This window comes from Onthophagus taurus, chromosome 2, assembly GCF_036711975.1.
Source record: "Onthophagus taurus isolate NC chromosome 2, IU_Otau_3.0, whole genome shotgun sequence".
Taxonomy (NCBI): domain Eukaryota; kingdom Metazoa; phylum Arthropoda; class Insecta; order Coleoptera; family Scarabaeidae; genus Onthophagus; species Onthophagus taurus.
This window is the reverse complement of record NC_091967.1, coordinates 12,853,792-12,873,543: the sequence shown is the minus strand read 5'-3', so window position 1 is coordinate 12,873,543 and position 19,752 is coordinate 12,853,792. Positions and strand designations below refer to the sequence as shown.

The following is a 19,752-nucleotide window of genomic DNA, read 5'->3' as shown; positions in this document are numbered from 1 at the left end:
AAAAATCATGTATTACTAAACCTAGTCATGTTTATTAGGGAGTCATTATAATAAGTATTAAATAAACAAAAATTATTATGAAAAATTTTTTAATTTAAAATGATTGCTCTACAAATTACCTCTTTTTATTTCGTTTTTCGTTTCCTTCTTGTTTTCTTTGGTCCATCTCCATCATCACCTGAATCATCATCGCGATTCCATTCCTTTTTCAATTCTTGTAACATATTTGGTGTTAAAAGGCCTTGAGCTAATAATCTTTCTGTTAATCTTCCTCCACCTAAATTTGTTTTTCTGTTCCCTATAATAAAAAAATAACCCTTCAATATATGATATTTTATATCTCTAACCATGGTTTTTATTAAATTTTACAAATTTCTTCCTAACTTTAATTTACTAGAATTTGTGAAATCATATTTAGCAAAAACAACAAACCTCTTAAATAATTTTGTTTTTTTCGATGAGCTGCATAATCCTCATCATCAGGAGTAGCCCCAGTTCCAGAACTATAACCGCTTTCTGAGTTCTTTAAAAGTCTCGTTATTTGAATAACTCCTTGTTGAATAACCAAATCTAATTCTTTTTGCATATCCCTAACTAAATCGGCTTCGCCAAATAAATCCATAAATCTATAACTGAACCATAAGTACAAATCGAGAACGTCGAAAACTGATTCTAAATGAACCAAGTCTATGATTGTTTTTGGAGTTTGTAGGGGCCAGCCGATGTTTCTGCAAAGCCAATCGAAAGTTATTGGATCGTTTCGACTGTATTGACGAGCAAACTAAAAAATAAAAAATATTATATATATATTTATTAATTAATACTCCCTCCGTCCAGAAATAAGTGTCTGATATCGATTTTTTTTTCAAAAATTAAGTTTTTCACTGCCATTAAAACGTTTTGTAATTTTTCCTATAGTATAAATTTTTAATCAAAAAAACGCGACTTTTTAAGACCTCACCTAAAGATCTGGTTTAAGAAAATAATGGAATAGAGGAAAACCATTTTGACAACAAACGGTCATAAAAGACAAAACTTAAGTCCCAACACAAGGCAAGTCGTTTATCATGCGTTACTGGAATTGAGTAAGAATACCAAACTGAAACAAGACTCAATGAAGATGAGCGAACAAATTTAACATTTCCGTAAAAACTGTAAGCCGAATTTGACATCAAGCCCGAAAATCGTTAGTTATTGTCTGCCAATGCATAAACCAGAAAGTTTAAATGCAAAAGAAATGGCGTTACCTCACACAAACAGCTCAGATGTATTACCTAGTTGAGGACGAAGAGGAACCACACAGGACTTGCAAAAGTAAGCGTTTTCTTACAAAAGTAATATTCTTCTGCAGGAAAGGAATCATTCTGAAAACAAGAACTTTCATGGAAAACTTGGCATTTTGTGTTTTTGGAACCTGCTAAACGGAGCGTTTTCGGTCAGCTAGGACCACTAAAACGAAAGTGGCTTCTAATGTGGCTAGACAAGAGTATAAGAAGATGATTATTGGAAAAATGTTGCCCAAAATTCAAGCAAAATGGCCAAGATCCGATCGTCGCCAAACAATTTGGACCTAGCAAGACAACGCTAAACCACACATTCTTCCTACATTGTCAAAATTTATTTTATTTTTGAGAAAAAAAGTAAAAAACCATGAAAGAAGATGGAGGCAACAATTACAAAGTGTGGCATGAATAAAGATCATTTACAGAGAATGAGTAGGCTTCCAATTTCTATAAATTTTAATTTTGGGCTTTATCAACATGTAAAAGACATCATCAATTCAGTTTAAATACTTAAATGACCGCCAAAAGTGTCTTAGAAACGATATTTGTACTTCTGAAAAATCGATATTGTACTTATTTTTGGACTGAGGGAGTAATTTAATTATTTAATACTAACCTTCAAGAACATTGTGCAAACAAACGGCATCTTTTTATTGATTGGTGCGCAACAAAAAACGTAGCGAGCTCTTAAAGGAAGCGGAACATGTTGAATCATATCAGCAAGGAATTTAAAATCTTCAATGTTGCACATAAAATATAGGGATGCATCCACAGTTGAGAGATTCACGAAGATGTCCTTAAAATATATTAATTTAATAAAAACTAACAATTTTAATAAAATTTATACCATTAAATTTGAAAGTGTTGAATTTGGTAAATGATAAGCATACAGTTCGATTTGATCGGCTGTTGGATGTAAACCAGCTTGTGTAATTGGTTCAGGTTGTTGTGAAAGTATATTTTTTAATGTTGGAAGATCTTCTGGTTTAAAAGTTGTTACTAAACCATTTTCCCATTGCGTTCCATACCTAAAAGTTAAGATAATAACATTTTTATGCCTTTAACAGATACATTTTTATTTCAAATCTGGACACTGATTTGTAATACAATCAGTCTTTGTAATACAATTTAGTTACCTTCCAGCTCTACCAGCAATTTGTAAAGCTGAAGAAACCGAAATAGTATCCATTTCCTTCTCCCCTTTTTCATTAACACAAGGTTTAATTAAAGAGTAAAATATAATTCTTCGTATACTCCTAAAAATACATCACATTAATCCCAAAAACATAACAGAAATGTTCAAACATACAAGTTCAATCCCATTCCAATAGCATCAGTTGCAACTAATATTTTACAACTATTATTAGGATCATTAAATTTTGCAGCTTGAGCTAATTTTGTTCCAGGTGGTAATCCCCCATATATAACAGCTACTTCTTTTCCAGTTGCTTCAATTCCTCTGGATACTGAATAAATGTCGTTTTTGCTAAAGCAAACAATGCAATCACCAGGTTGTACATTGTCTAAACTTCCCAAAGCGGTGTCTTCTGTTTTTAATTCTGTTAATCTTTTATATTTTCTTACTTCCACATCTTCACCACATGTTAAGCAAAGTTGTTGGATTAAATCTATTGTTCCAGCTTCACCACATAAATGAATTTCTTCTGCCATTATTCCTAAAAGAGCTCTAGTCCAAGCCCATCCCCTTCCTGGATCTTTAATCATTTGAATTTCATCTATTACAGCTACTTCATCTAATAAAAAACTGTTTATTAGTTAATACAATAATATCTTCAATAATTTTTTACAAGGAACATTAATTGATGCCATTTCAACTGTACATGCAACATGTCCTGATGGATTTCCTGAAGGATCAGCATAACTTCGTTCTTCACCGGTGACTAAATCACAAGGAGTACCCTAAAACAACAACAAATATTATTTATATAAAATTAAACCAAAAACAAACAAAATTCACCCTTCCATTGCATTTATTAAATACTTCAGATGCTAACAGCTTTAATGGTCCACAATAAACACCAGATTTTGCTGAAATATATCTTTCTAAAGCATGATAAGTTTTTCCTGAATTTGTAGGACCAGCATGGAAAACAATTTTTCTAGTAATAGCCCTAGCTTGGGGATACCAATTTGGAGGAGATCGCAAATCGGAAATTTTTTTTAAATCGTCCATACAATCAAGGTGAGGAAAAGTTTGTTTTGCATGTCGTAAAAAGTAAGGGAAAATGTCTGTTACATGTCCTGCACCTTGAAGAATATCACTTATCACCACATGAAGATCGACTGGTAAATTTTTTGCTTCCAAACAGTACCTTCGAAAGCTAACATAAGCTTGGTGTTGCAAATAATCTAAAAATGTTGTTTAATAAGATTTTTTTTTAATTTCTAAATCCTTTACTTACTATCTAATCCATTATCCGTTAAAAGTTGCTTAATGTCTTTCCTCTGGTAAAATTTATTTAAAACCTTTAATAAATCCGCTTTATTTAAAGTCCCTGTCAGTTCAGCTCCTACATTTATATCGTCCGGATTCGGTTTCACCGGAACCGGTATAAATAGTGACGAAATGTTCCCTGAATCATCTTTTTTACCTCTGGTTTGTTGAATATATTTGCTGGTTGATATCAAAGAAGCAGCTTTCAAAATATTATTTATTTGTAAATTCTGTAAATTTTGACTTAATGAACACACCGACCGAATAGTCCTTGTTGTTTGTAACATATTTTATCGTTTCTTTATTAAACATGCATTAAATATTTCTTTTTTGAGGTTATGTTCGTTATGTAAGGTTATGTTTGAAATTGTCAATTCCTGTTTTAACAACAAATTTTTTTCAAATCTCATAGAATTTTTTTAAGTTATTGTTAATTTTAAATTATAACTAAAAAAATTATATTAAATATATAATCAAAAATGTTTTAGTCTATATTTAAAATCATTAAATATTTTTACGGATTTAATCTTTTAATTTATAATTTCGCACTAGCGCCATCTTTTGTTGGGTAGCTATTTTAATTAGAATATTTAAATTAATTCAAACTTTCGATATTGTTGATAGGTAATAATAAGAATTCTAATAAATATTAATATTTATGAAATATTGTATACAAAACTGTGATTAACGTTTCATAAGAAAAATAACCTTACTGCACATTCTTTTAAAAGATGATTGACGTTTCAAATAAAAACTAACCTTAAGGCTCGTTTACACGCTTAAGCCAGTTTGCACAAGTCAATAGTTGTGTGTGAACGCTGGCTTGAAGCCAGTTTTGAGCATATTGCTTAAACCTGTAAATGGTAGTTCTAGCCATTTTCTCTATATGCAGATGCAAAGGAGGTAGGCCAAGTAGAACATCCATTGCTAGAGTTGCCTTTGTGCTTATCGCACCACAGATTGCCAATCCAGCTACTCGTTGAATTCGTGAAAGATTACTGATAACTGAGGTCTTTCCTATACCAAGCTGCTACTCCATATGTGATCATAGGTCTAACCATTAATCATATAGAACCAGTACAGTCTTTCAGGGGTTAGACCTTATGTTTCTGGTTCTAAGTGTAGTATTAGTGATAGACCTAGTGTTAGTTCTAGTTATTTTATATAAAGAAATGTTAAACAATTTAGTTTATAAATTATTCTTTCTCTTAAAAGATTCTTTGAAACTAAAAAAGTTTAACTTTTAAAGTTGATATTTTAAGTAGATAAATACATGTCCTTGCACAACTTTTAAAACTTTATAATCTGAGCAATTTTCAAATCATCACGATATAAAAGCTTCAATTCAATAACTTAAATTGATTATCCAATTGTTACAATGGAGCGTAAAAATGTGTATGAAGGTACTTTAATGGAATATTGTTTTAAAATGCAACATATTTGTGGGGTTGATCCAAAACGCCAAGATTTTTGGAGTCACTTAAGGACGACTCTTTTCTCTGTTCAAATGATTTTTGGAATCATTTTAATCACAATTGACGTCTTTTTAGATTGGAATGGATTAGAGAGTTTAGAAAAAGCTTCTTTATTACCAGTTTTTATCCAGGTAATACAAAAATGAAACTTTACAGTTTAAAAAAAAATAATTTGTTTTTAGGTTTTTATAAAATTCATGTTTATTAAAGTAGCTTCAAAATCCCTTCGAAGTTTATTAAACCAAATCGAAAATTTCTGGCCGAGGGATTACTTAGGAAAAGAAGTTCAAGAAAAAATAAACTCAATCCATGTTAAATCACGAAAAATATTTTTAGCATATTTTTGGTCGTGCTTATTTTGCGTGAGCATTTCTTTAGCGATGCCTGCTTTTTCTGGTTTTAAGACACTTCCAACGAATTGGTATTTACTTTGCGATTTAAACAACACCATTTGTTACACTGTTAATTATCTTGATTTAATCGTCGATGAATTTATGTCCGCTTTTTGTCCTGTTATTTACGAAGCAACGTTTATCGCTTGGATTACATTTGCTTACTGTGAATTTGAAATGGTTAAATACGCTGTAGAACAGCTTCAAATCGATGAAAGAATCAGTGCCGATAAGATATTGAGAGAAATCACTAAAATTTCGGCTCATCATGATAAAGTTTTAAGGTAACAACATTTTTAGTAAAATCTGAATCAATTAATTTTAATGTTTTAGATTTTCAAACGATCTTCGTGATAACTACTCAATGCAACTTTTATATCACTATTTTTTGAATATGATCGCAATTTTTTACAGTATAGTTATGGGAATGCCTAAAGGGTATTTATTTTTAAATATGCCTCTTAATAAATTAAGAAAACTAAAAATGTTGCAGATTTCCACCTGATTTCGATCATTTTACACGATTTGGGAACTTATTAATTTGTACTTTATATCAAAGTGCTGTTTTTTGTGCTGGTGGTTCAATTTTACTTGAAGAAGTAATACTTAATTAATTTTTCTTTTAAATTGATTTAAATGCATTTTTAGAGTATCACCGTCGCTGAATCTTTCTACAACATTAATTGGTACATTCGAACTTATCCAAAAATTCGACGAACCTTATCTTTTATGATACAAAGAGCACAGGAACCCGCAAAATTAACCATTGGAAAAACAAACACGATTAATCTTGAAACGTTTGTTTCTGTACGAAATATTACACTTTAGATGAATAAGATTTAATCTATTCTATTATTTTAGATTGTTAGAAATGCTTTTTCTTGTGTGACATTGTTAAATTCAGTTTATGGAAGAGAAGAAAATGATTAAGTCTTTTATGCTCACTCTTATATTTTCTTGTACTAATAATAAAAATTGTTTAGTATTTCTTTTTTAATTAATAAATATAATTTTATTGTATGAAAACAATATACGTTTTCCGTAAAAACCGGTTGTTTCTACCAGTTTATTTTCATTAAAAGATAATATTAATTTTTAGAGAAATTTTTTCAATACTTTGAACAATTTTAAGAGTTGTTCTATCTGGTTTTAAGGTTTTTTACAAGTTGTTTCCACCAGTTTCTACGAAAAAAGTTGGTAAAGGCGGGCTTAGCGTCGCAGGCCAAGAGTTGGCGAGTTTACTGCGCCACTGAGAACAAGTATCATTTCATTACAAGTGTGCCGTATTCAGTATCGTCAATATTGTTTGTTATTGTCAATACCACCAAAAAAGAAAACGTAAATATATTTAAATTTGTACGATGTCGGAAAATAAATATGTTTAAATCGAGGCGTACTAATTCCGATTTAAAAATGTATACATTTCCTCGCGATGAGGAACGTTGCCAAACATGGGCACAAGATTCAGGTTAGTAATGAAGTAGCTTTACTTAATTTTTAGTCATTAAAGAATTATTATTAGTGCTTGGACTCTTAAAACTTTTTTGGTGCTACATTATTATTAATTGTGACAGTTTATTAATCGTGAAAAGTCATGACAGCTAGTTTATTTGCTTTAAATCAGGGGCTAAAAACGAAAAGTATTTTGTTCGTTTCCGATCAGAACGAAAACGAAAAATTTCGTTTTCGTTCTTTTCGTTCACACCCAAAAAATATCGTTTTCGTTTTCGTGAACCGAAATGAAATAACGGTTAAAACCGGTTTTTTACTATTTTTCTAATAAAAGTATGCCAACATGCTTTTTTTTTTATATTTGACAAATAAGTCACTTGTCATAATTTTAATCATAGCTGGCAAAAATTACTAACATAAAATTTATGCTTTTAAAAACTTAAATGTTAAAAATTTCAATCAACTGCACTTTAAGTGGTGATGGCAAAATTTAGAATGAATTGTTTGGGACCGTTTCTGTATTGGAAAGGCACGAATCTGTTTTAGTTTCTTTCATTTATTCCCATTAAATTTAGTTACTTGAAAACCACGCACAAACTGCTATGCAGTTTAGTGGTATGCCAGTGACAATCTTTTTTGTTTTTTTTGCTTCATATTTTAAATAATAATATTTGTTTATTTCTCTCTGATCTTGCTTTATTTCAATTAACTTTTACTTATTTAAAAATTTTGTGTCATGGTTCATTTTTGGTTATTTGTAAATAAAGTTATTATTATTATTAAAAATAAGAGAAAAAAATTGTTAATATATTTATTTTATAGTAAAAATATATATAAATAATTCAGCATTCCAAAATAAATAAAAATTTTAGTTAATTAAACTAAAGATATATTCTAAAGTAAATCACAGGATAATTATTAATTTTAGTATATATGAATATATTTATATAAAAATTAATTGTAACTATTTAATCTAAGAAGCAAGACATCTTCCAATAAATTTTCTTTTAAATTCGTCCTTTGACAATTTAAAATATATTTCAGTGCTGAAAATGCTCGTTCAACACTCACTTGTGTCATAGGTAAACCAATAATTTGTTTTGCAACGTTATACAATTCATTTGATGACGTTTCTTTTGCTGCCCAATATTTTAAGACGCACGTATCTCGTTTTTCGCGCGGTTCTTCATAATAACGATCTAACAACCATCGAATATCTGCTGTATTATGAGATTTTGAAGAAATATTTTCTTTTTGTTTTAAAAATTGCTCTATTTCATCTTCTTCTGTTGAAGTTGACTCTAGAGATGACTCTTCAACGAAGTTGTGAATAGAAGACCCTTGCATCCCCGATATGTCTACTAGGAGTAGGTTACAAAAATATTGTGTCATTAAACCGGTTAAAATCGGTAACCGAAATTATTTATTTCGTTTTCAATCATGAACGAAAAATAAAAATTTCGTTTTTGTTTCCGTTTTCGTTCTTATAAATTATTCGGTTAATTTCGTTCTTTCGTTCTCGTTTTCGTTCCGTTCTTAGTCCCTGCTTTAAATATTGTGATAATTTTAACATTCTCTTAGTTCACCGAGAGAACATAACCTAGAATTTGTGACAGAGAGATTTCTTGTTGGTGAAAATTTTATCTTAAACCGTTTTGTTTACTTCCAAAAGTATCAATTATTATAATTCAGCTCCTAAAGCACATTTTTCATCCATCTTTTGAGGTTTTAACGTTATTTTGAGGAAGAAATCCTTGATTTAAATTTGAATTTTTCTAACTTTACTCATTGTTGAAATTTGGCGTGTACTCCAATGTATGTCTAAAAACAAGAAAAGACAACGTTGAATACGAAGTTTTATTACGTTTCATAAAGGAATAAGGGAGAAATCAACGAAAAAAGAATTAAATTTTGAAGGTTAATTCCGAGAAAAATCAAGAGATGACGCTAGTTTCGAAGCAAGAATTTTGAATTTTGAAAAGGGCGCGAAGCTAAGAGCCAATCAGAAACGAGGAAAAAAACAGTTGAGTGCCGCGGTATATAAGGAGATCGCGAACAGGGAGTGAGAGGTGGTGAGAGGGTCGTCATCGGACCAGCATCGAATCCACGTCGTAAAATGGAAGAAATATTGAATCTCAAGAGATAACCTCAAAAATTTAAGTTATTTTTTTTAAGTCAAATCAACTTACGATATTAAAATAAAAAGAGAATCATCCTACAACCTATTCCGAGAACTACTGATACTTCTTCGAGATCATCCAAGACCCTATTTCCGAACAACAAACAGTTCAATTTCCCGTAAGAAGAATCCTGTAGACAATCCAGAAAATTAGTTAGTGCCCCGAACACAAGAGACAATCCATAATCCAGATACCACATTGAACTCCAATCCTTTCTTTTTCACAGTGAGTCGGATGATAATTTTATTTTATTATTTAACATAACCTACAAAAAGAAAAATCAAAGAATCAAACTCAAAGAACAACTCACAAGAGTTTCCTATAATTTTGATCAATACTTACTTGTGGGTAAAGATTTATTAGTTTTCTTGAATAACGTTCATTTATTTAATTCTATTTTTCTTCAACGAGTTTGATGACAACTTAAGACGTCGCCCATTTGTTGTTTTCAAAGAACCATGCTGTGTTAATTTCGTATGAGCATGCGTTAACCATAAATTTAGTTCAAACTATCGCCACTTTACGCACACATACGTACAAATACTCACACATACGTATCAAATACATCATCATAGAAACTATAAAATCAATAAAATTTTGACATTCAACAGTCAAATTGTTTTTGACTTAACAAAATTTCTTAACAACATTTTAAGGTGGGGAACCCACCATCTACGTATATTAGTATATTTATATATTTAATCTATGCAAAGAACGGTTCTAACGAGTTTTATCCTACTCTCTCTCTCTCAAATAATAAACGGGTTCTCTCTAATATCGATATTTCAGTCGATAACCGCAGTTATCTATTTTATTTAAAAATTTATCTCTCGTAAATAAGCATTGTTATTAAAGTAAATTTAGGAAAACCATTTTTTTTTATTACTCATAAAACGAGTTAATTTGATTTTGTGTTTAATTAAATGAATTTTTTGTCGAACCTGATTAATTTTCTTTTGAACCTGAACTTGCCCGAAACCCTGAGTTTTTAATAAGAGTCTCTTAAAATTAAAGAAACCCAAATTTATAGTTTAATAACTTGTGTAAAAACACACAAGTAAAACACCACAATATCTATAATTATTATTTAAAACTAGTTATTAAAACTAAAATTATTGGTCTTTAATTGTAAACAAGCTTTATCTTTTATAAATATTTTAAAATAATATAGTAATTAGACAAGGGGTTAGAAGGCATGGAAACAAAATATATTAAAGGGTCGAGCTAGAGGTCGAGCGGAGAGTAGAGGATTTCCATTAAAGTCCATCCTAAATAAAATATTGAAACATTTATTAGAGGTACTTGAGGTAGAGGTACTTCAGATAGAGATACATGAGATAGAGGTTCTTGAGATAGAGGTACTTGAGGTAGGGATACTTGGCTAGAGATACTTCAATGACGTGGCGAACCAGTTCGCGTATCGTGTAGATCTAGCTTTATACAAGCATATGTTGTTTCTTCAAAGAAGAAACCTTTCTGAAGAAGAACGCATCCCTGGAAGAGCTAGAGGTCGAGCTAGAGAGGTAAAGATAAAGATAAATAAATAAACAAACAAAGATAAAAAAATAAGATCAATTTTTAATAATTTCGTCGAAAATAACATGGTCTTCTCAAATTAGTTAATGTTGATCATTTTTAATTAGTTCCTTTAAGTTATTGTTAAATTTAAGGGTGGGATTATTCTTAATTTTTAAAATGTTATGTTCTTTGAAAAAAGTTAATGTCTTTTTTATGTATGACACTCTATCCAACACAACAAGGCCTGCATTTTTGTCTCCCATGGTAACAATAAGATTTTCTATTTTAATTTTATGTTTCAGATTTTTAATGTTGCGAAGAATTGATTTAGTGTGGAAAGATTTTATGTTGACGTTCTTATTCCCACTTGTTTTCCCTCACTCTTTCACCTTTATCATCTGGCGAACGTTCCTTATAACCTTCAGTCCAATTTCACCCCTCAGCAAGCTGATCCAAGTTATTTAATTTTAAAGGAAATTTTAACGTGTTAATTGTAAGTTCAACAACTTTCTTTCTTTTTTGATTATTTATATTTTGTTATTATGGTTCTTTCTCTACAGGTTTGGTAATTTGTTTTGTCGTTAATTTTTAACATTTATTTTTACATACTTTGAAAAACAAGATTTACGATGAATTGAGAAACGCCATTTTAATTTTTTTGATTTTTCAATTTACCCGGGGAGGATTCGTTCGAAAAGGTTCTTTTCAATTTTATATTTCACCCTTCAAGTTTTTTACTTTTGAATTTTCCGTAAACGGAATCTTTTTGAAGAAATTCTCTCCGATGCTCCTACACCGACGATAATTATATATATTTTTTATCTGTGTTTTTGTTATATCTGAATGTTCCTTTGTTCCCGTGGTCGGGAAGAAGAACGATAATCGTTCGAAATCTTCGAAAATAGCACCGAAATAAAATATTTTCATCGTTTATACGACTTTTAATTTTTTTAGCAGCAAGAAACCCTACAACTTACCTGGAAAAACACCAAATCGATAATAGAGGCATCTCCAATAGACCCCGTGATCAAGAAAACCTTAATCCCTCGGGAAAAATCAAGCAGGTGCCCCAAGCTCTATAGTCTGCCCAAAATGGATTTTCCACCGGATGTCGCAAGTGGTGCGGAGGGTTCATTGACCTGCTCTCCGGAGCCTGACGGTCCATCTCTCAATAAGGCTGCTCCGGAGACGGTGTAGGACCGTTTTCCAAGTGCAGGGCGTCATCTCTCTTGTTGAAGGTACCGCTCTTCTCTATTTCGATGGACTCGCGGATGAGTCTGGTCCTCCAATGTGGAACGTTGGCTATTTCCATATCTGAAGCTGCTGGTTTTCCATATATACATATACATAGAAAAATCATGCAAAATAATTTGATATTAAAATAGTATCATTTAAGTGTTTGCCTAACCTATCCTTTGATATGGACTCCCTCCGCTGATAGAATGAGAGCCATTCGGCTTGCGTATACTACATATCAATCCTATTATTCCACGTGGAAAATAACTATGATGCTTTGATCTCAATGAGATTTCGTACTTTCATGGAGGCATTGTCGTTAGCGAGGCTTACAAACCCTCCAGCATGCCTATGAAGTGGGTATATTTGCATCAAGGTTATTTTCCACGTGGAATAATTGGATTGTTGTGTTGTATGCGCAAGCCGCATGACTCTCATTCTGTCAGCGGAAGGAGCGATATCAAAGGATAGGTTCGGCAAACACTTAAATAATACTATTTTAATATTAAATTATTTTGCACGAATGTTCTATTGATATGTATATATGGTACACTAGCTCAAGATATAGAAGTATACAATATATTTTCCACGAGGAATAATAATAAAAATTCCATATGTACGTATAAATAGAAAAATCATGCAAAATAATTTGATGTTAAAATAGTATTATTTAAGTGTTTGCCTAACCTACCATTTAAATGACTCCACCTATCTAGCGACTGGAAGTCTGGCCCCCAATTAGAAAAAAATAATTTTGATTAAATTCGCTATAACTAAAGAACGGTTTTACTGATTTTGATGTTTTATATATCTTAAATGAAAGCTTGCATCTGACTGAATAATTATATGTAAAGTATATTGAAGACTTCAATATCTGAAGATGCTAGTTTTCCATATGTACATATACATAGAAAAATCATGCAAAATAATTTGATATTAAAATAGTATTATTTAAGTGTTTGCCTAACCTATCCTTTGATATGGACTCCCTCCGCTGATAGAATGAGAGCCATTCGGCTTGCGCATACTACATATCAATCCTATTATTCCACGTGGAAAATATCTATGATGCTCTGATCTCAATGAGATTTCGTACTTTCATGGAGGCATTGTCGTTAGCGAGGCTTACAAACCCTCCAGCATGCCTATGAAGTGGGTATATTTGCATCAAGGTTATTTTCCACGTGGAATAATAGGATTGATATGTTGTATGCGCAAGCCGAATGACTCTCATTCTGTCAGCGGAAGCAGTCGATATCAAAGGATATAGGTTCGGCAAACACAAATAATACTATTTTAATATTAAATTATTTTGCACGAATGTTCTATCTATATGTACATATGGTACACTAGCTCAAGATATAGAAGTATACAATATATTTTCCACGAGGAATAATAATAAAAATTCCATATGTACGTATAAATAGAATATTCGTGGAAAATAATTTGATGTTAAAATAGTATTATTTAAGTGTTTTCCTAACCTACCATTTAAATGACTCCACGTATCTACCGACTGAAAGTCGGGCCCCCAATTAGAAAAAAAATTTGATTAAATTCGCTATAACTAAAGAACGGTTTTACTGATTTTGATGTTTTATATCTTAAATGAAAGCTTGCATCTGACTGAATAATTATATGTAAAGTATATTGAAGACTTCAATATCTGAAGATGCTAGTTTCCCATATGTAAATATACATAGAAAAATCATGCAAAATAATTTGATATTAAAATAGTATCATTTAAGTGTTTGCCTAACCTATCCTTTGATATGGACTCCCTCCGCTGATAGAATGAGAGTCATTCGGCTTGCGCATACTACACATCAATCCTATTATTCCACGTGGAAAATAACTATGATGCTCTGATCTCAATGAGATTTCGTACTTTCATGGAGGCATTGTCGTTAGCGAGGCTTACAAACCCTCCAGCATGCCTATGAAGTGGGTATATTTGCATCAAGGTTATTTTCCACGTGGAATAAGTGGATTGTTGTGTTGTATGCGCAAGCCGAATGACTCTCATTCTGTCAGCGGAAGGAGTCGATATCAAAGGATAGGTTCGGCAAACACTTAAATAATACTATTTTAATATTAAATTATTTTGCACGAATGTTCTATTTATATGTATATATGGTACACTAGCTCAAGATATAGAAGTATTCAATATATTTTCCACGAGGAATAATAATAAAAATTTCATATGTACGTATAAATAGAATATTAATTTGTGCAAAATAATTTGATGTTAAAATAGTATTATTTAAGTGTTTACCTAACCTATCATTTAAATGACTCCACCTATCTAGCGACTGGAAGGCTGGCCCCCAATTAGAAAAAAATAATTTTGATTAAATTCGCTATAACTAAAGAACGGTTTTACTGATTTTGATGTTTTATATATCTTAAATGAAAGCTTGCATCTGACTAAATAATTATATGTAAAGTATATTGAAGACTTCAATATCTGAAGATGCTAGTTTCCCATATGTACATATACATAGAAAAATCATGCAAAATTATTTGATATTAAAATAGTATCATTTAAGTGTTTGCCTAACCTATCCTTTGGTATGGACTCCCTCCGCTGATAGAATGAGAGCCATTCGGCTTGCGCATACTACATATCAATCCTATTATTCCACGTGAAAAATAACTATGATGCTCTGATCTCAATGAGATTTCGTACTTTCATGGAGGCATTGTCGTTAGCGAGGCTTACAAACCCTCCAGCATGCCTATGAAGTGGGTATATTTGCATCAAGGTTATTTTCCACGTGGAATAAGTGGATTGTTGTGTTGTATGCGCAAGCCGAATGACTCTCATTCTGTCAGCGGAAGCAGTCGATATCAAAGGATAGGTTCGGCAAACACTTAAATAATACTATTTTAATATTAAATTATTTTGCACGAATGTTCTATTTATATGTATATATGGTACACTAGCTCAAGATATAGAAGTATTCAATATATTTTCCACGAGGAATAAGGATTAATATGTGGTATGCACTAATAATAATAATATTTTATTTCTCCATTTTACAAAAAAGCGTAGAGTGCGTCAATTTAACAATAATTACGTTGTAATATAATACAAATTGAATTCAAACATTAAATTTTGGATTTTCTTCATATTTTTTTCTTTAAACATGATTCTTCTCTCGTTTGTGCCCATAGTTTAAGCTAGATTTACGCTAAGTTTTCTTTATTTATCCTTGTTTTCCTCACCATTACCGTATAAAGAATTTTTTATTTTTATTTTAGTACCTAAATTAGTTTGTGTAAGTAGTCGTTTTTAGAGTATATACGATAAGATAATTTATAATAATTAGTATTGTAGAGTCTATGTTCGAATATATGCCTTTAATATTGTATCTTCATTTTTCTTTAATTTATTTAAATAGATTATATTTATTTATTTCTTTCATGATTTGTTTCAATAGTTGATCCCACGGTTATGCACAGAGGCTCTAGCCAGACCCTATTTCAGTAAAAATAGACAACAATTTAACGCTTAGTAACAATTAAAACTAGAACTAACACTGACCTAGAACTAGAAATATTCGGGTTTAGCCGTGCGTCTTCAGACTTTTCTAAGTTCTTGTCTAAGACGCCCGGCTAAACCTAAAACTTTCTAGTTCTAGGTCTAGTGTTAGTTCTAGTTTTAATTATTATTTAACCCTAAATTCTTGTACATTTTAATTGATCTAAAAATTTTTTTTTTTGATTTGATCCACTTACCTTGCTTATAATTTCATCCATTTACCCATTTTGAATTAAATATAACTTTTAAATCCAATTAATTATGTGTTTTTCATTAAGAAAAACTTAAATTGAATGTCAATTTTAACAAGCAACTGCAATATTTGGATCTTAATCACCATGGTAACCGAGTCAAGCTGGATAACCTTAAAATAATAAAATTTTAATTCAATTTTTTTATCAATTCTAACCTAATTTTTATTAATTTTAAAACATTTCGAATTCTTTACAATTATCTCGCATTCATAATAAATTCGTTAATTGTAATTAATTTAAATCGATTCTAATTAAGAGTAATAAATTAAAAATACCTTTTTTTTATTTAATCCACTTATTTTGTGTATAATTCCCTAGATAAATCAATTTTGAGTTAAATACAGCCTTTTAAACCAATTAAATAAGATTTTTCCTTAAAAAAACTTAAATTCAATTTTGACAAGCACCTGCAATATTTTGATCTTAATCACCATGGTAACCGAGTCAAGTTGGATAACCTATCAATAATAAAATTATAAGCGTTAATATTTCGCTTTATATTTTAATATTTATTTTATTTTATATCTTTTTTTTAATTTTTTGTATACTGTTGTGAAATATGCTGCAAAACCTTTGCAGGGGGATACGTTCATAACAACAGCGTTCATATGGAGTTGGATAACCTTATACAGAATGTTTACTCAACGCACCTTGAATCGTAGTTTTTAAAAGTATATGCAACACTTATAGCACGAATCCAATTTCAATCCGTTAATTATTAAATATAATTAATTTATTAAAATCTGTTAACAACGATAATACGTAATTTTTTTTCAATATCGATAATGTTGCAATCTAATCTACAGAAAACTACTTACCAACTACGTATGGGTTTCATCATAAAATCATGTAAATTTCTGTAAATACCCTTCCTCTATTTATGTGTATTTTACTATTGTTCGTCCATTATACATTTATTCTGTGGTTAATCACAAATTGATAAACCTGTGGTAGTTTTTATTATTTATTTAATAATAATAAAAAGTAAGTAGATTTCTTTTCATATTTATCATAACGAATTATACCAAATTGTATTTTAGTGTCTTATTCATCTGGTCGATCTGCTCCTCAGCTGGCTCAACAAAAGCCAAATACAAACAAGATTGCAGTTAGAAGTGGTGGGATTGCAAGGCCAACAACAGGTAAAGAAATCATATTTGATATGTTTGTCATAATTAACCATTATTTTACTAATTTGAAGGTTATAGAAATCAAACTTATTCAACTAATGGACATGTCTTAGGTGGAGGAGAAGGATATGCATCACCAGGAGGTAATCTAACCAAGTTAATTTTTATATAATTCTTGCTGGAAATATCTTATTAAGAAAAATAACTAAGTTCAAAATACCTCTGAACATCACTCACTCCTACATACTCTTGCAACTTAGGCAATATTTAAGATAAAAAAGTACCATGTTGATAACAATTTGTTTATTAAGTATATATTTTAATGATTTTTGTTGAAAACAGGCGTCCAAAATCGAACTGAAAGGTTACAAGCTCAATTTGAAACTGATTTAAAAATTTTTAAAGAAAAGCAAGCATTGGTAATAAATCTTTATTTTTGAATTTATTATATTCAGATTTATTACACTTTTTTACTTTGTTATTATAGAAAGAAGCAAAGAAACGCGAAGAGTTTTTGAAAAAAACTGCCAAATATGCTGGAAATGTTTTGGGAAGAGGAGAAGGTTCTAACAATAATAATGATAACACATTCATGTTAGAACAGCGTAACTTACGATTACAAGAAAATTACCAGAAGGATGTTGATAAATTTAAAGAACCCAAAGAGAAGGTATTAACCTTAATGATTCTAAGATAAAAGTTTTTATGGTTTGTTCTTGTTTTTTGTAGAAAAACATTTGTGGAGAAGATAAAATCATGAAGGAAAATGAAAATTTAACCAATAATTTGAATCAGGTCTTAACAGAAGCTGATCATAAAAAAGGTAAGATGTTTTATTGATTCCTTTTTTATATTTTTATTTTCTGTTTTAATAGCTTTAAGGTTGCGTACTGAAAGATTACAAGCTCAGTATAACAGGAATGTTAACGCATTCAAGGCTAAACAGGAAATGGGAAAAAAATAAACTGCAACAAATTTTCTAATTTTAAGAGTTATTATTGTATTAAATCTTTGTAATAGTTTGTTAATGGGTTTTCTAATGTATTTTCAAAAATATATTTGCACTTAATGTTAATGATTTTTTTTATTTATGAAACTTAACATTAAATTATACTTTGGCACATATCAATGTTATACTCGCGACAAATAACTTTTTTGCATTTATTAAAGATATTATCGCGCAAATATCTCATCAAACTAGGAGTACTAATCGCTTTCGTTTTTATGCTAAGATATTCCACAACATTTTTGTGACTTTGATACTAACATTGTTGGTTGTATATAACCATTAATGCAGGCAATGTTTATCATTCCATAAGACATCTATTCGTCTTCCTAGTACAGGATATCAGAGAACACATTTCGTCTAGCATTGATAGTAGCATCTTTATCACAAGATGATAATAAGTAAACCATTTTAGTCGGCTTCAGTTTATAAGAGACTGGTGTAAGGGTCCATCAAAGCAAAACATTGCTGTTCCTACTGGCTTAGAGCAACTGTTTTTCAGTTCTTTGGGTATTTCGCGTCAATACTCAATTTATAAGGTTCTTGAATTGAACTTTTTGCCAAAGAAATTAAGGTAAACCAATTGTTGCATGTATATTGCAACAATCATCCTTCACATAAATTTTTTTGAGTTGATTTAGAAAGTTTCTTTGTTGAAAAGATAACAATCGAAATACAACTTTTTTTTGGAACTCATGATGATGGTACAAATAAAGTCCAATTGTATTTGTGAAATGAAAGGGTACACAAATGAGGATTAACTGCAATTAATTTAATAACCTTAAATATAATTAAGCTTAAACTGATATAATTAAACTTGGTTGTGCAAACCAGTCTATAATAAATTAACATTGTATTAAGTTAACATTTTATTTAGCACTAAATAAATTATTAAGAATTCAAAACCAGTATATTACATTTTATATTAAATATTTATATTAAGATGTAGTATTGAACTAATTAATATATTATAATCAAGTTCTTTTTATACAAAAATATGTTAAAGATAACTTTATCTCCCACATCCACCTCCACCACAAGGACTTTTCCGAACTGGTTTATAAGATCTTGTATTATCTCCCATTAAAGGATTATAACCTAAAACTATCCAAATAAGTTTAATTTAAATACACAATTTTTATAAATTAATTTCTTACCATGCCCCACATTCAATTTTTGTTTTCCTGTTCCATTTAAAATTTGTTCACGTTTCATAGCTTCTTTCTTTTCTTGTTTCTTCTTAAATTCTTCAGCATCTTTATCATGTTGTGCTTGAAGCCGTTCTGTTCGAAGTTGTTGTGCCGTTAATTGTTGCACTAATAAGTCAGGATCTAATTAAATAAAAATTTGGTATTATCAAATAGAAAATAATATAAAGTTAATCCTACTTTTATGGTATTTTGCAGCGTATTCGTCTTCAGCGCGTTTTTCTAGGAATTTTTGAATAGAAGGTTGCAATTTAGTCCAAATGTAGGCGATGATTATAACGCCCACTAATATGAACCAGCCGTAATTTTGAAGTATTTCAGTAAATCCTATAATAAGTAATAACAATAATATAAGGAATTAAAATAGTATTTTATTTGTTAACACGTACCAAATTCCATGATAATGATAAATAATAACTTTCTAATGTGTCAAATAATGTTTTTGACAGCTGTTTTTACCAATGATACCAACTAAAAATAATAATAAATTTTACCCATGAAAACCCATGAACCTATAGAAGTTTAACTTTATTTAATTAAAATAATGATTAAATCTCTTTTGTTGTTTGTGAATTTATGTAAGTGTAGTATTATTTAGATTTCTAATTCAATTCAAATT

At 30.1% G+C, this 19,752-nt stretch overlaps 4 protein-coding genes and 3 long non-coding RNA genes across 10 annotated transcripts; 3 read left to right on the top strand and 4 right to left on the bottom strand.

Moving 5' to 3' along the window:
* Positions 1 to 72: 72 nt before the first annotated feature.
* On the bottom strand, positions 73 to 4,103 carry LOC111425992 (Suv3 helicase). Its single transcript, XM_023060317.2, has 9 exons — positions 3,707 to 4,103; positions 3,262 to 3,653; positions 3,092 to 3,203; positions 2,593 to 3,037; positions 2,420 to 2,539; positions 2,131 to 2,311; positions 1,900 to 2,079; positions 433 to 781; positions 73 to 298 (listed from the first exon to the last, which is right to left on the bottom strand). Exons 1-9 carry the CDS (start codon positions 4,023 to 4,025, stop codon positions 126 to 128), a joined length of 2,271 nt encoding a protein of 756 aa, XP_022916085.1. The 5' UTR covers positions 4,026 to 4,103; the 3' UTR covers positions 73 to 125.
* Positions 4,104 to 4,501: 398 nt separating this feature from the next.
* Positions 4,502 to 6,602, top strand: LOC111425929 (odorant receptor 13a-like). Of its 2 annotated transcripts, XM_071194294.1 has the most exons (7): positions 4,502 to 4,641; positions 5,289 to 5,344; positions 5,396 to 5,889; positions 5,939 to 6,043; positions 6,099 to 6,204; positions 6,254 to 6,412; positions 6,467 to 6,602. In XM_071194294.1, the coding sequence occupies exons 1-7, from the start codon at positions 4,599 to 4,601 to the stop codon at positions 6,533 to 6,535; spliced, it is 1,032 nt and encodes a 343-aa protein (XP_071050395.1). In that variant the 5' UTR covers positions 4,502 to 4,598; the 3' UTR covers positions 6,536 to 6,602. The 2 variants fall into 2 exon arrangements, with proteins under 2 accessions (XP_071050395.1, XP_071050394.1); XM_071194293.1 differs by lacking the exon at positions 4,502 to 4,641 and having other exon boundaries at positions 4,915 to 5,344.
* Positions 6,603 to 6,759: 157 nt separating this feature from the next.
* On the top strand, positions 6,760 to 15,416 carry LOC139429004 (uncharacterized). 2 transcript variants are annotated; one of them, XR_011639713.1, is made up of 2 exons: positions 6,760 to 7,073; positions 11,710 to 15,416. It is a non-coding gene; the product is annotated as an uncharacterized lncRNA (long non-coding RNA). The 2 variants fall into 2 exon arrangements; XR_011639712.1 differs by lacking the exon at positions 6,760 to 7,073 and adding an exon at positions 10,767 to 11,248.
* Positions 7,855 to 9,766, bottom strand: LOC111425930 (uncharacterized). The gene is made up of 3 exons (XR_011639711.1): positions 9,580 to 9,766; positions 9,247 to 9,502; positions 7,855 to 8,878 (listed from the first exon to the last, which is right to left on the bottom strand). It is a non-coding gene; the product is annotated as an uncharacterized lncRNA (long non-coding RNA).
* LOC139429005 (uncharacterized) lies at positions 15,417 to 16,344 on the bottom strand. Its single transcript, XR_011639714.1, has 3 exons — positions 16,065 to 16,344; positions 15,733 to 15,899; positions 15,417 to 15,472 (listed from the first exon to the last, which is right to left on the bottom strand). It is a non-coding gene; the product is annotated as an uncharacterized lncRNA (long non-coding RNA).
* A 183-nt stretch (positions 16,345 to 16,527) lies between these two features.
* LOC111425926 (nuclease SbcCD subunit C-like) lies at positions 16,528 to 17,994 on the top strand. The gene is made up of 7 exons (XM_023060216.2): positions 16,528 to 16,773; positions 16,830 to 16,931; positions 16,991 to 17,062; positions 17,262 to 17,338; positions 17,407 to 17,589; positions 17,649 to 17,742; positions 17,795 to 17,994. Coding segments are annotated over exons 1-7 (618 nt in total). The 5' UTR covers positions 16,528 to 16,772; the 3' UTR covers positions 17,884 to 17,994.
* A 682-nt stretch (positions 17,995 to 18,676) lies between these two features.
* LOC111425964 (selenoprotein S B-like) lies at positions 18,677 to 19,604 on the bottom strand. 2 transcript variants are annotated; one of them, XM_023060269.2, is made up of 4 exons: positions 19,523 to 19,604; positions 19,314 to 19,460; positions 19,083 to 19,256; positions 18,677 to 19,029 (listed from the first exon to the last, which is right to left on the bottom strand). In XM_023060269.2, the coding sequence occupies exons 1-4, from the start codon at positions 19,530 to 19,532 to the stop codon at positions 18,938 to 18,940; spliced, it is 423 nt and encodes a 140-aa protein (XP_022916037.1). In that variant the 5' UTR covers positions 19,533 to 19,604; the 3' UTR covers positions 18,677 to 18,937. The 2 variants fall into 2 exon arrangements, with proteins under 2 accessions (XP_022916037.1, XP_071050396.1); XM_071194295.1 differs by having other exon boundaries at positions 18,677 to 19,023.
* Positions 19,605 to 19,752: the final 148 nt, after the last annotated feature.

Bases quoted from the DNA above. Each gene is read 5' to 3' on its own strand.
- LOC111425992 (XM_023060317.2), bottom strand. From the start codon at position 4,025: ATGTTACAAACAACAAGGACTATTCGGTCGGTGTGTTCATTAAGTCAA. The intron at 3,038-3,091 runs GTAAAAAATTAT...GTTTTTTATTAG, and splicing joins GGCATCAATTAATGTTCCTT to ATGAAGTAGCTGTAATAGAT. The intron at 299-432 runs GTTTGTTGTTTT...TTTTTATTATAG, and splicing joins AAAACAAAATTATTTAAGAG to GGAACAGAAAAACAAATTTA.
- LOC111425929 (XM_071194293.1), top strand. From the start codon at position 5,117: ATGGAGCGTAAAAATGTGTATGAAGGTACTTTAATGGAATATTGTTTT. The intron at 6,044-6,098 runs GTATTTATTTTT...AAAATGTTGCAG, and splicing joins GTTATGGGAATGCCTAAAGG to ATTTCCACCTGATTTCGATC. The intron at 6,413-6,466 runs GTACGAAATATT...CTATTATTTTAG, and splicing joins ATCTTGAAACGTTTGTTTCT to ATTGTTAGAAATGCTTTTTC.
- LOC111425926 (XM_023060216.2), top strand. The intron at 17,063-17,261 runs GTAATCTAACCA...TGTTGAAAACAG, and splicing joins AGGATATGCATCACCAGGAG to GCGTCCAAAATCGAACTGAA. The intron at 17,590-17,648 runs GTATTAACCTTA...TGTTTTTTGTAG, and splicing joins TTAAAGAACCCAAAGAGAAG to AAAAACATTTGTGGAGAAGA.
- LOC111425964 (XM_023060269.2), bottom strand. The intron at 19,257-19,313 runs GTAGGATTAACT...TTATTTAATTAG, and splicing joins CGCTGCAAAATACCATAAAA to ATCCTGACTTATTAGTGCAA. The intron at 19,030-19,082 runs GTAAGAAATTAA...TTATTTGGATAG, and splicing joins AAAATTGAATGTGGGGCATG to TTTTAGGTTATAATCCTTTA.